Source organism: Platalea leucorodia (genome assembly GCF_965183815.1).
Source record: "Platalea leucorodia genome assembly, chromosome: 34".
NCBI lineage: Eukaryota > Metazoa > Chordata > Aves > Pelecaniformes > Threskiornithidae > Platalea > Platalea leucorodia.
Genome location: NC_138856.1, coordinates 233,403 through 244,776, shown reverse-complemented (window position 1 = coordinate 244,776; position 11,374 = coordinate 233,403). Strand labels below are relative to the sequence as shown.

Here is an 11,374-nt window from a genome sequence, read left to right as displayed (position 1 = left end):
CTTCGCAAGCCAAGGGGATATTGGGAAAGCGAGCAGGGCTCAGGCTCTGAGCCACGGCTCCCATCAAAATACGCCATCGCCGGGGTAAATTAATTACAAACGATGCTCTGCAACGCCCCCGGGGTTATTTCCGGTAAGAAAAATCCTAAAATAAATAAAAAGAAGTCGTGGCCACGCGGATGGGTGTTGTTCGGAGGAAGCACCGTCAGTTTAGACCAGGTAAGGATCGAACCCTAACGCATAAAACCAACATTAAACCCAGCCGCTTCCCGGATCGAGCTCAATTAACCTCATTTTTCTTAATTATTTTGCAGACTGAAGGCTTGAAAATTTGGTTTAACCCCAAAATCTTTGGCGTTTCCACCAAAGCAGAGTGGTTTGGTCTTCACTCCGGATGCGGATGGGCAAGAGTAAGCGAGAGCCGGGAGACGATTGCGTGGCGACGAGCTACGAGCTCATTAATCTAACGCCTCGTTATTTAACGATACCTGGAGGAAACAGCAATCGCTGATGTAAAGAAATACACGGTCCGGCTCCGGCAAAAACTCGGCGCGCTCTTCGCGAGGTGCCTTAATTCCTTAGTGGGGAGACTCCCACCCTCATTCTGGGCTAAAACTACCAGAAACGGTTAAAAACCGACGCGGTTCGTTAACGACGGCATCGAGGAAACGAGGTCCCGCTTGCTTTTACACCGTTACTGCGTCCACCAGGCTTCTCTTGTCCTCGATTCAGAGACCGGGAAAGAGAACGCAAGCCCTCGCAGCCCAGCGTTAAGGTCTTTCACCCCGACGTCAGCGGAATTGGCATTTCCAGCCCTTTTTTTTTTTATTATTATTATTACTTTTTAAAAAGCAGAAGGGATTCGCATTCCTTTCTGCGTGCCGAAGCGTTTCACCCCCTCATTCCTCCGTCCGTCCAAACAATCTGCGATTGATGGAGACGGCGTCTTGCGGGAGAATGAATTTCACCCCATCGCCCAGGAATCCGGCCGTCGCTCACCCTTCACTTCACATTTTTTTGTCGTTGGTTTTTTTTTTTTGCATCTTATTTACGACTTTAACTTCCAACCACAGATTTAGTTGCCAAAACACAGCCCCAGAGGGTTTTTTTTTTTTTAGCTTTTCCGCAGAGAGCTTTTCGCGTCGCCTTAGAGACGACGCAACGTTAAAGCCCGATGGAGCCTTTTGCCGCGTAACCGCTAGATTTACCGATTCGCGGGATCTTCAAAAAAAAAAAGAATTAAATCAAGTCGAAGGCTGACGGTTGACGTCACCCTGATGATTCCGGTGGTTGGCAAACAGCGAGCGTCACTCCTTCGCCTCAACCGAGCGCAGCCCATCTTCAAAGCAAAAAAACCAACCCCCCCGAAAACCCCAAAAACTCCTCCCGACCGAGATTTTCGGGAACTCAACCGTCGCCGTTTCACCCCGTCCGGTACAACAAACATTTCTAACGGCGCGGTGGCTTATTTTCTACCGGTCAGCGCGGTCCTACGGCTCGATCCATCGCTAAAGGTGAAGTCGATCCGGGCAAGCGGCGATATAATCCGGCAGCGAGCGCTGCCCGTTTCGTCTTGGCTTCGTAGGGTGGTTATTTATTTATTTTCGTAATTATTCTCCCCGTGCCGAGGGAACAGCCGGAGATCTGCGGGGAGCGGCGTTGAGGAGAACCGCTCACGTCCCGTTCGCGCGACGGGCTCTGCGAGAGGAAACAACACATCGCTGTCAGCGCGCCCGTTAGGGAAGGCGCCCGGAGTCAAACTTGGGAGTTTGAGCTGTAATTTAAGAGCCAAAACCCCAAATAATTAATTAATAATAATCCATTTCTCATCGTCTTTACCTCGAGTCGTCTTCACGTCAAGATTTCCTGCCTGCCCGGATCCTGTATAGATCCGCCCCCTCGCTCTGCTTGATGTTTCTCCATCACTTGCAGGACGTCCTCCAAAATGGACGGCCCCAAATCCACGTGGAGGGAGAGGAGGGAGCCGGCGTGGGAGAGGAAGGGCGGCTCGGCGTCGCCCTTCTCCTCGGCGAAGCCGTTCGTCGGGGCGGCGAAACGCGAAGCGCAAGGATACGGCGGCGAGGCGGCGCCCCTGCCTTCGCCCTCCTCCTCCTCCTCGCCTTCCCGGCCTCGCGCCGGCGGGGCTTTGTCATCCAGGTGCAACCGCGGCGGTTTCGGCGGGGCTTGCGCCGAGGGCAGCGTCAACGCCTGCGGCCCCCCGATGACGGGCAAGGAGATGGCGTTTTTGAGGAGGGGAGATGAAGCCTCCGAGGACGGCTGCTCGCGTCCGGAGACGGTGGCCGTCCTGGAGAACTCGAAGGGCGCCGCGTCGGGGCTGTCTTTATCGGAGTCGAGGCTGCCTTCGGTCCTGGGGAGGAGATGAAATTTGCCCTGAAGGAAGGAGATGTCCCCAAACATGTCGCTCTCTCCGCCGCTGCCGATGTGAATCGTGTGCCTGAAGTCCCCCAAGGGCGGGCTGATCATGTCGGAGGAGAGGATATCGCGCAGCTTCTCCTTCTTCCCCTTCCTGCTGCCCCTCTTCAGGTAGATCGGCACCTTGGCGGACATCGCGCCGAGGAGCAGAAGCTCTGCCACGCCGACTCAAGAGACGGTTGTCTTCCTAGGCCCGGCTTTAAAATTCATCTGCAAAATTTAAAAAAGAAAAAAAGGGGGGGGGGGGGGGGAAATGCTTAAAAGCAAGTTATAACGCGTAGGGCGGAGATCCTCAACGTCAACACCTCCCAGGAAATTAATTCCAGACGCTTTCCCTTTCTCTATCTAAAGTTCGTTGGCTGCGTTATTGATAACAAAACAACTCAGGTAATTAAATCCAGGCACGCCGGGCCTCTCCGCAAGGTTGCTTTGGAGAGGGAGAAAAAAATCAGGAATGGGCGCTCAGAGCTGAAAATCCACGAGGATTTGTATTTTTAGGGGGGGGGAAATCGAGGTCCAGAGTTAAAGGTTGAGAGAGCGCAGCGGTGGAAAGCGGCTTTTCTAGCGCAAAAGAGATTTTTGGGGGTTTTTCATTTCAATTCCCTCTCCTCGTGGCCGTGCATAATCCAGCCCCACCCAACAACAAGCTAAAATAAAAAATAATCGAGATTAAGGCAGGGAGGGGGAAGGAAGTTGGGGTTTTTTTCTCCCGTTTCAGTCATATTCACTCAATTTTGACACTTTCCGCGTTCAGTTCTAGGCGTGGTTTTTCAGCTGAGGAGGAATAAGGCCAAAACGAGGCATTTTTCACGAGAATACGTCACGTACAACCTCGGGAAACGCCTCGTGGGACGGAAAAAGGGACGAAACAGGTTGCAGCGTTACAGCCGCACCCGGAAAGCGAGAGCCGACGGTGAAACCACCGCGGCCGAGCCCCGCTCTTCAAATCAACCCCCGAACCGTCCCGGCAAGACGTCACAAACCGTTCTCCGGTTGTGGTTTTCAGTCCGCCGCCACTGCCAAACACCGCGAAGTGCTGGGATACGGTCGTTCCCCCTGTGTTTTACAGCCCTAACAACCGCGTCAGGCGCTTTCCCCGTCCGAAACCCGCCCCGGTTGGTGCCAAAGAGCCAGCGAAAACCAGTCGGCGGCCGACGCCGGGTGAATTGAGCCGGGTGACCTCCCCGAGGGCCGGCGTTTCAAGTACAGCAGGAGCCACGCGCCCGGCAGTGTCGAACGCCGCGTCAGTCGGCGGGCGTTGGCTCTGGGAGGTGTCAAGCGCCGGGGTTTCGAGGCGGTACAATCCCACCGAGACCGCGGAGGGCTGCCGGATCGTCCTGCTCCTTAAATTTATCCGTAAAAACACAATAATACTACGCGGAGGGATGGAAACCCCGCCTTCGCCTTCAGCCTCCCGACGCACCGTCGGTACCGCTAGCGAGCGCTGCCGAAACCGCAAAAAAGATCACTAAAACAGGTCAAAATGAAGCGCGGCGATGCCGGCAGCATCAGGAACGCGGCCCTGGGAGGACCGCGGTTGCCGGTAATCCTGTTCCCGGCGGTTCCGGCAAGGGAAAAATCCTGACACCGCGGAATTCGGCTTCGTTAATCCCGGGCGGATTAAAGCGGGCGGCGTAACAACGGCCTGTCGAGGCGGCGGCTGCGCCGCCGGCGTGAAATACCGGCGTCGTGAGGGGAGCGGGGCGAGATGATGGCGGAGGCGCGGGCGGCGGCGGAGAGAGGGGGACGGAGGGAAGGACGGAGATCTGGATTGGAAACGCCTGCCGGCCGCGCGGCCGCACGCCGGCCACCGCCGCCGCTCCCCTTGCGCCGCGAGAAAGCAGGGAAATAATGAAAAAAAATGGGATTGGTAGGGAAAAAAGGGGATTGGTAGGGAAAAAAGGGGATTGGTAGGGAAAAAAAGGGGATTGGTAGGGAAAAAAAGGGGATTGGTAGGGAAAAAAAGGGGATTGGTAGGGAAAAAAGGGGATTTGTAGGGAAAAAAGGGGATTTGCAGGGGGGAAAATGGATTCAGTGGGGAAAAAAGGGGATTTGTAGGGAAAAAAGGGATTCGCAGGGGGGAAAAAGGGGGATTTGCAGGGAAAAAAGGGGATTTGCAGGGAAAAAAGGGGATTCGCAGGGGGGAAAATGGATTCAATGGGGAAAAAAGGGGATTCGCAGGGGGGAAAAAAGGGGATTCGCAGGGGGGAAAAAAGGGGATTCGCAGGGGGGAAAAAGGATTCGCAGGGGGGAAAAAGGATTCGCAGGGGGGAAAAAGGATTCGCAGGGGGGAAAAAAGGGATTCGCAGGAAAAAGTGGGTTTGTAGGGAAAAAATGGGATTTGTAGGGGGAAAAAGGGGACACATAGGGGGGAATAAGGGATTCGTAGGGGGAAAAAGGGATTCGTGGGGGGGAAAAAGGGATTCGGTGGGGAAAAAAGGGGATTTGTAGGGGGGGAAAAGGGGATTTGCAGGAAAAAGTGGGTTTGTAGGGAAAAGAGTGGATGTATAGGGGGGAAAAGGGATTCGTGGGGGGGGAAAAGGGATTCGTACGGGGGAAAAGGGGATTCGTAGGGAAAAAAGAGTGGATGTGCAGGGAAAAAAGGGGATTTGCAGGGGGAAAAGAGTGGATTTGCAGGAAAAAATGGGTTTGTAGGGAAAAGAGTGGATGTGTAGGGGGAAAAAGGGATTTCCGGGGGGAAAAAGGGGATTCGCGGGGGGGGGAAAAGCCTCTCATCACCGGGAAATATTTAACGTTTTCCGTTTCGGAGGTGGGATGAGGACAAACGGGAGCAAAAGGGACCCTGTCCCCTCCCCCCCGGCGCGGCGGCGGTTCAACGCCTTCCACCGGCACCGGACAGAAATTGCTATCCCTCACCCCAATTCCTCCCCCCGCCGCCTCCTCTTTCCCAGTCTGGGCTCTGGGAAATCCCAGTGCCCCACTGGGCGGGGAAAGCACAGGGAATTGGGGTTTTTTTTGGCATGGAAAAATCCTTAAAATCCCTTTTCCCGGTGTTTTCCAGCGCCGACGCCCGAGTAAACCGGCTCGAAAGACGGGGAGCGTTACCAGCGCGCCCGATTCCCGGCGGCAGCGACGGAAAACGGGTTGGGAAGGGAGCAAAACCAAACTCAAGCCCTCGGTAGCCGATTCCCGCGCGGTTCTCACCGGCGTTCAGCGGCGCGGGCGCCTCCCCGGCGATTGAAGGCTTCAGCGCCGTCAGCGCCGCGCTTCGGCCGGCGACTCCCCACGGAGTTAAATTCGTTGGGGTTTCTTGCCCATTTTCATCAATTCAGGCTTCGGTCCCTGAAATTTTACTTCTTTTCCGCCTGCTTTTGACAATTTAGGCTTTGGTTCGTGAGAATTTCGCTTCGTTTCGGCCTGGTTTCGGACATTTCGGCTTCGCCACATGAAAATCTTGTTTCTTTTTCGCCCGTTTTCAACAATTTAGGCTTCGGTAGACGGAAATTTGTTTCCTTTCCACCCGTTCCCAGCAAACTCCGTGAAAATTTGTTTCTTTTCTGCCCGTTTTCAGCAATTTATGCCTCAACTCCGTGAAAATTTATTTCTTTTCTGCCTCTTTTCAGCAATTTATGCCTCAACTCCGTGAAAATTTATTTCTTTTCTGCCCGTTTTCAGCAATTTATGCCTCAGCTCCGTGAAAATTTAGTTCTTTTCTGCCCATTTTCAGCAATTTTTGCCTCAACTCCGTGAAAATTTATTTTTATGCCCATTTTCAGCAATTTATGCCTCAACTCTGTCAAAATTTATTTCTTTCCTGCCTATTTTCAGCAATTTATGCCTCAACTCCGTGAAAATTTGTTTCTTTCCTGCCTATTTTCAGCAATTTATGCCTCAACTCCGTGAAAATTTGTTTCTTTTCTGCCTCTTTTCAGCAATTTATGCCTCAACTCCGTGAAAATTTGTTTCTTTTCTGCCTATTTTCAGCAATTTATGCCTCAACTCTGTCAAAATTTATTTCTTTTCTCCCCGTTTTCAGCAATTTATGCCTCAACTCTGACAAAATTTACTTGTTTTCTGCCCATTTTCAGCAATTTATGCCTCAACTCTGTGAAAATTTGTTTCTTTTCTGCCTGTTTTCAGCAATTTAGGCTTCGGGACACAAACGTTTTGGGTTTTTTTGGCCCATTTTCAGCAACTTGAGGTTGGGTACGTGAAAATTTGTCAAGATCCCGCAAAAATAGCCATTCGATGACGGAGGCGTCGACGCCTTTTCCCGCTTGAAGGCGCCGAAATCAACAACTGCCGTGGAAAACGAAGCCAATTCCTTCCCTCTCTCCTCCTCTTGAGCCTTTTTGAGAATTTTTGAGCCCCTCTGGAGCCTTTTTAAGCCTTTTTGAGCCCTTTTTAAGCCTTTTTGAGCCCTTTTTAAGCCTTTTTGAGCCCTTCTTGAGCCCCTCTGGAGCCTTTTTGAGCCCCTCTGGAGCCTTTTCGAGCCTTTATGAGCCCCTCTTGAGCCTTTTCGAGCCTTTTTAAGCCCCTCTTGAGCCTTTTCGAGCCCCTCTTGAGCCTTTTTGAGCATTTTTGACCCTTTATTGAGCCCCTCTGGAGCCTTTTCGAGCCCCTCTGGAGCCTTTTTAAGCATTTTTGAGCCCTTCTTGAGCCTTTTTAAGCCCCTCTTGAGCCTTTTCGAGCCTTTATGAGCCCCTCTTGAGCCTTTTCGAGCCTTTTTAAGCCCCTCTTGAGCCTTTTCGAGCCCCTCTTGAGCCTTTTTGAGCATTTTTGACCCTTTATTGAGCCCCTCTGGAGCCTTTTCGAGCCCCTCTGGAGCCTTTTTAAGCATTTTTGAGCCCTTCTTGAGCCTTTTTAAGCCTTTTTGAGCCCCTCTTGAGCCTTTTCGAGCCTTTATGAGCCCCTCTTGAGCCTTTTCGAGCCTTTTTAAGCCCCTCTTGAGCCTTTTTGAGCATTTTTGACCCTTTATTGAGCCCCTCCGGAGCCTTTTCGAGCCCCTCTGGAGCCTTTTTAAGCATTTTCGAGCCCTTCTTGAGCCTTTTTAAGCCCTTCTTGAGCTTTCTTGAGCATTTTTGACCCTTTATTGAGCCCCTCTCGAGCCTTTTTAAAAATTTCTGAGCCCCTTTTGAGCATTTTTGAGACTTTTCAAGCCCCTCTTGAGCCTTTTCGAGCCCCTCTTGAGCCTTTTCGAGCCTTTTTGAGCCCCTCTTGAGCCTTTTCGAGCCTTTTTGAGCCCCTCTTGAGCCTTTTCGAGCCTTTTTGAGCCCCTCTTGAGCCTTTTTGAGCCTTTTCGAGCCCCTCTTGAGCCTTTTCGAGCCTTTTTGAGCCCCTCTTGAGCCTTTTCGAGCCTTTTTGAGCCCCTCTTGAGCCTTTTCGAGCCTTTTTGAGCCCCTCTTGAGCCTTTTTGAGCCTTTTCGAGCCCCTCTTGAGCCTTTTCGAGCCCCTCTTGAGCCTTTTTGTGCCTTTTCTCGGTTGCCCAGAGAAAATCTGCGCCTAAAAATTTGCATCTGGAAAAAGATTTCCCCGCAGAGGGAATATTCACGCGGGGGATGAAAACGCAGCCCCTTATCCCGCGGTCCCCGAGCTGGAGGAGCATTGGGGTGCGGAAAAAGGACCCTTTGGGATGGCGATTATGGATTTTTTTAGGGAATAGGGATGTTCCGGAGCGATGGCAAAAGCTGTTTGGCGACGCGTGGGGCGATGCCCCGGCTGCTGGCATCGATCCGCGAGGAAAAATTTATCCAAGATCCTCCTGCTTATCGCAAAAGGGGAAAATGGGTAAAAAAACCCAAGGAATTCAGTTCTCTCCGCTGTCCCACCTCGAGCATCCGGCGCCGAATCCGGATGAGGAACGCGCACCGGATCGGCAAGCGGGGAGGGAAGAGCTGCCGGCGACGTCTCCGTGCCGAGGGACACCGCGGCGAGGTGCGTTCGGGGCACGGCAGCGCCGGCTGTCCCCTCCTAACAGCCGCGTCGTCAAACCCCGTTGGCTTGGTGGTGTTTTTTTCCCCCCAGGACCAGGAAAACACCGATATCCGGAAGAGATTTTCACCGATAAGGAATATCCAAGGAGGAAAGTTTGAGGATGAGGAAATGCCGGCGCACGGTAGGAAAACGCGGCGGCCGCAACCGTAGCCAAACCCCTCCCCGTGCCTCAGTTTCCCCCGGCTGCGCCACGCACCCCGCCGCAAACCGAAGCCGAGACGGAAAAGGGGGGAAAAAAAAAAAAAAAAGCCTTAAAAACCAGGAAAAACAACTCTTTCGGGTGGCTCCTCCCGGCCGAGCCCCACCCGAGCGCCGGGGGGAGCGCCGGGAATTCCCGGGATCGCGGCACAGGTCGCTCCTCTTTCCCCGCGATGGGGTCGGAGTCCGGACAACTCCCTTGAAATACGGGATTTCAAAACCTAGGAATCCTTCTTTACATTGGAAAATCCTCCCGGAAAAAAGAAAAAAAAAAAAAAATCCCGGAGCGGGATCCGGCCTCCCTCCCCGCGAGCACGCCGGCTATTTCGGGGGATCCGCCGGTTAATTTAAGCCGGGAGCAGTCGGAAACCTCGCAGCTGGGGGCTAAAATTAAGAGGTGGCTGCGGGGAACCGCGGAGGGGGGGGGAAGGGGGGCGCGGGGGAAGGGATCCGCTCTTTTTTCTTGGAAAAACGGAAGGAATCGTTCCCCCTCCCTTTAAATTGGGGATGAGGGATGCGACAGGGACACAAAAACATCCCGAATAGCAGGAAAAAGCGCCGCCCCCCCCCCAACCCCGCCGCGTCCTCAGCATCCCGCCGCGGCGGCGGGGATTCGCGAGCCGGTGCTGCCAGCCGCCGGGAAAAAAGAGGCCAAATTCCCACCCCACCCCCCTCGCCAAGCTCCCAAATTTACCGCCGCACCCTACGGCTACACCCGATGCCGGCACCGGTGACAACAACCGGGGAAGCGGTGGGGGATCTCACCGGAAAGCAAATGCGGGATCGCGGCCGATCTTCACCGCCGGCTTCCTCCCGCTCTGGCGGCTGAGCCGGAGCCAACCGTGGCCGTTCCCTTCCTCCCAACGCCGGAGCGTCGGCGCAGCCGGCTCCGAGCCAACGGGCAAGCCCCACCCCGGCACGGGGCCTCGCTTTCCCCTTTTTTCCCCTCCCCGTTTTCCCAAAACACGGAGCGACGGCGTTGGGTTTCTCACCGGGATGAAGAGCCGGGTGGTTTCGCCTTTCCTACGGCGTCGTGCCTCGATTTCCCCGCTCCGCCACGGGAAGACGCGGCTCTCTATTAGGAAAAATCCCTGAGGAAATAAAAATAAAGCTGGAAAAATTCCTGCCGGCTCCAAAGGGAAGCGGGGGATTCCCTACGGAGCGGCGTAGCCCCCCCCCCACGCCCAAAAAAACCGGAGCCTCCGCTCGTTTAAATCCCAAATTAGCCTCATCCTCACGGATCATCTAATTAAGAGGCAAAGAACCATTTAATTAAGCAGCGAACGAGAAGCAGCAAACGCCTTCGCTCCTGTTTTTGAATCGCCCCCCCCCAAAGTCCCCCCTCAAGGCGGCGCCCGGCTGCGTTTTAACCAAAATCGGCGTTTTTAGGAGGGAAACTGAGGCCGGATGAGGCGCGTCGAAGCCAAAAATGAGGAGAAAAGGGAGTTTTGTTCCCCTCCTCCTGCAGCAGGTAGAAAAAAAAAGCTGGCAAGGCTGAAAAAAAGCAGGAAAAAAGCAGCTTTTACCCACGCTGAGGGAAAAAAACCAGCGTTTTATTCGGGGTGAGAAGCGCTAAAAACCAGCAAAAGATCAGAGGGAGCGAGGCCGAGATGCGACGGGCGACGCCGGCGACGCTGCCCAGCCGCTTTGCGCGGATATTTGGGCTGAAACCGGAGATTTTCTGGCAAATCCTGAGGGGCCGGAGCTACGCGCCAAAAATCGCAAGGGGATTTCCCTCCCCAGAAGCCGTTTTCCCCCCGGTTTTACCCTAAATACGCCCCGGCGCCCACGCGGGATCTAAAGGGCGAGGGAAGATAAAGCCGGCGCTTCGGGACGGAGCCCGTAACAAGGCCAGGCAGGTAATTAAGCGGAAAATTAACGAAGGGAGACGCGCGCCAGCTCAGCGCCGACTGACGAGGTTGTTCTCCAGCCTCCCGCCGCCTGTAACTACCCCGCGGCGGGGAGAGTTACAAAACTTCCGTTTCTTCACATCGGATTGACCTTTTTTTTTTTGTTTTCAGCAAAAAAAAGCCTTTTTTCCCCCCTTTTTTCCCCCTGCGGAACGAACGACGGGAGCGTCCTCGACGTAAATTTGAGGCAAAAAACAGGGAAAGTGTTTCAAACCCAAACCCGCCGCTGGTTTTTCACCCGCCGGCGAGTGAAGAGCTGCGGTATCCTTCACCGAAACCCCCTTAAAATTCGGACAACGGCAGCACGGCCCCCGCCGGCCACCTGTAAATTAATTGCTTTTGGATTAATTAACCTCCGAGTCCTCTAATGAGGAAGCTCGACGCAAATGACATCACCCCGGGGGTGAAACCAGGACGCCGGTACCCCGGCGAAGGAGGGTTTCACCCCCACCGCACACCGAGATTCCCCTTTTCCGCGGGTAAATCCGGCCGGAGGATCTTCATTTCCCTAACGAGCGGGAGCGTCCTCCCGCTAACGAGCGAACCCCAAATCCGCAACCCCCCAAAAAAACCTACACCCTGCGCGCGCGTCGCCGCTAATCCAGGTCGGCTGAAACCACAACCGTAAAAACCGCTCCGAAAACCGGCTTCCTGCCGCCTCGCGCTTCTCGTTAATCGATTAATTAGCGATTGTTGGGGGGGGGGGGGGTGGAGTCCCGCCATGTTGGGGTGCTCCAGGAGGAGCCGGGGCGCGGTGTAGAGGCGGCACCCCGTGAAACGGAGTCAGGCGAAGGCAGCCGCGGGCGCGGGGAGGAACACAAGCGTTTTGGGTGGTTTGTAACCAAAATTCAAAGTGTATTTTAACGCTAATTTCTCTC

At 54.1% G+C, this 11,374-nt stretch overlaps 1 protein-coding gene across 3 annotated transcripts; it reads right to left on the bottom strand.

The window, feature by feature from the left end:
* CDC42EP2 (CDC42 effector protein 2) lies at nucleotides 1–9,665 on the bottom strand. Of its 3 annotated transcripts, none has more exons than XM_082334410.1 (3): nucleotides 9,579–9,665; nucleotides 1,840–2,643; nucleotides 1–1,698 (listed from the first exon to the last, which is right to left on the bottom strand). In XM_082334410.1, the coding sequence occupies exon 2, from the start codon at nucleotides 2,566–2,568 to the stop codon at nucleotides 1,852–1,854; it is 717 nt and encodes a 238-aa protein (XP_082190536.1). In that variant the 5' UTR covers nucleotides 2,569–2,643; nucleotides 9,579–9,665; the 3' UTR covers nucleotides 1–1,698; nucleotides 1,840–1,851. The 3 variants fall into 3 exon arrangements, with proteins under 3 accessions (XP_082190536.1, XP_082190537.1, XP_082190538.1); XM_082334411.1 differs by lacking the exon at nucleotides 9,579–9,665 and adding an exon at nucleotides 9,352–9,440; XM_082334412.1 differs by lacking the exon at nucleotides 9,579–9,665 and adding an exon at nucleotides 5,599–6,755.
* Between the last annotated feature and the right edge of the window lie 1,709 nt (nucleotides 9,666–11,374).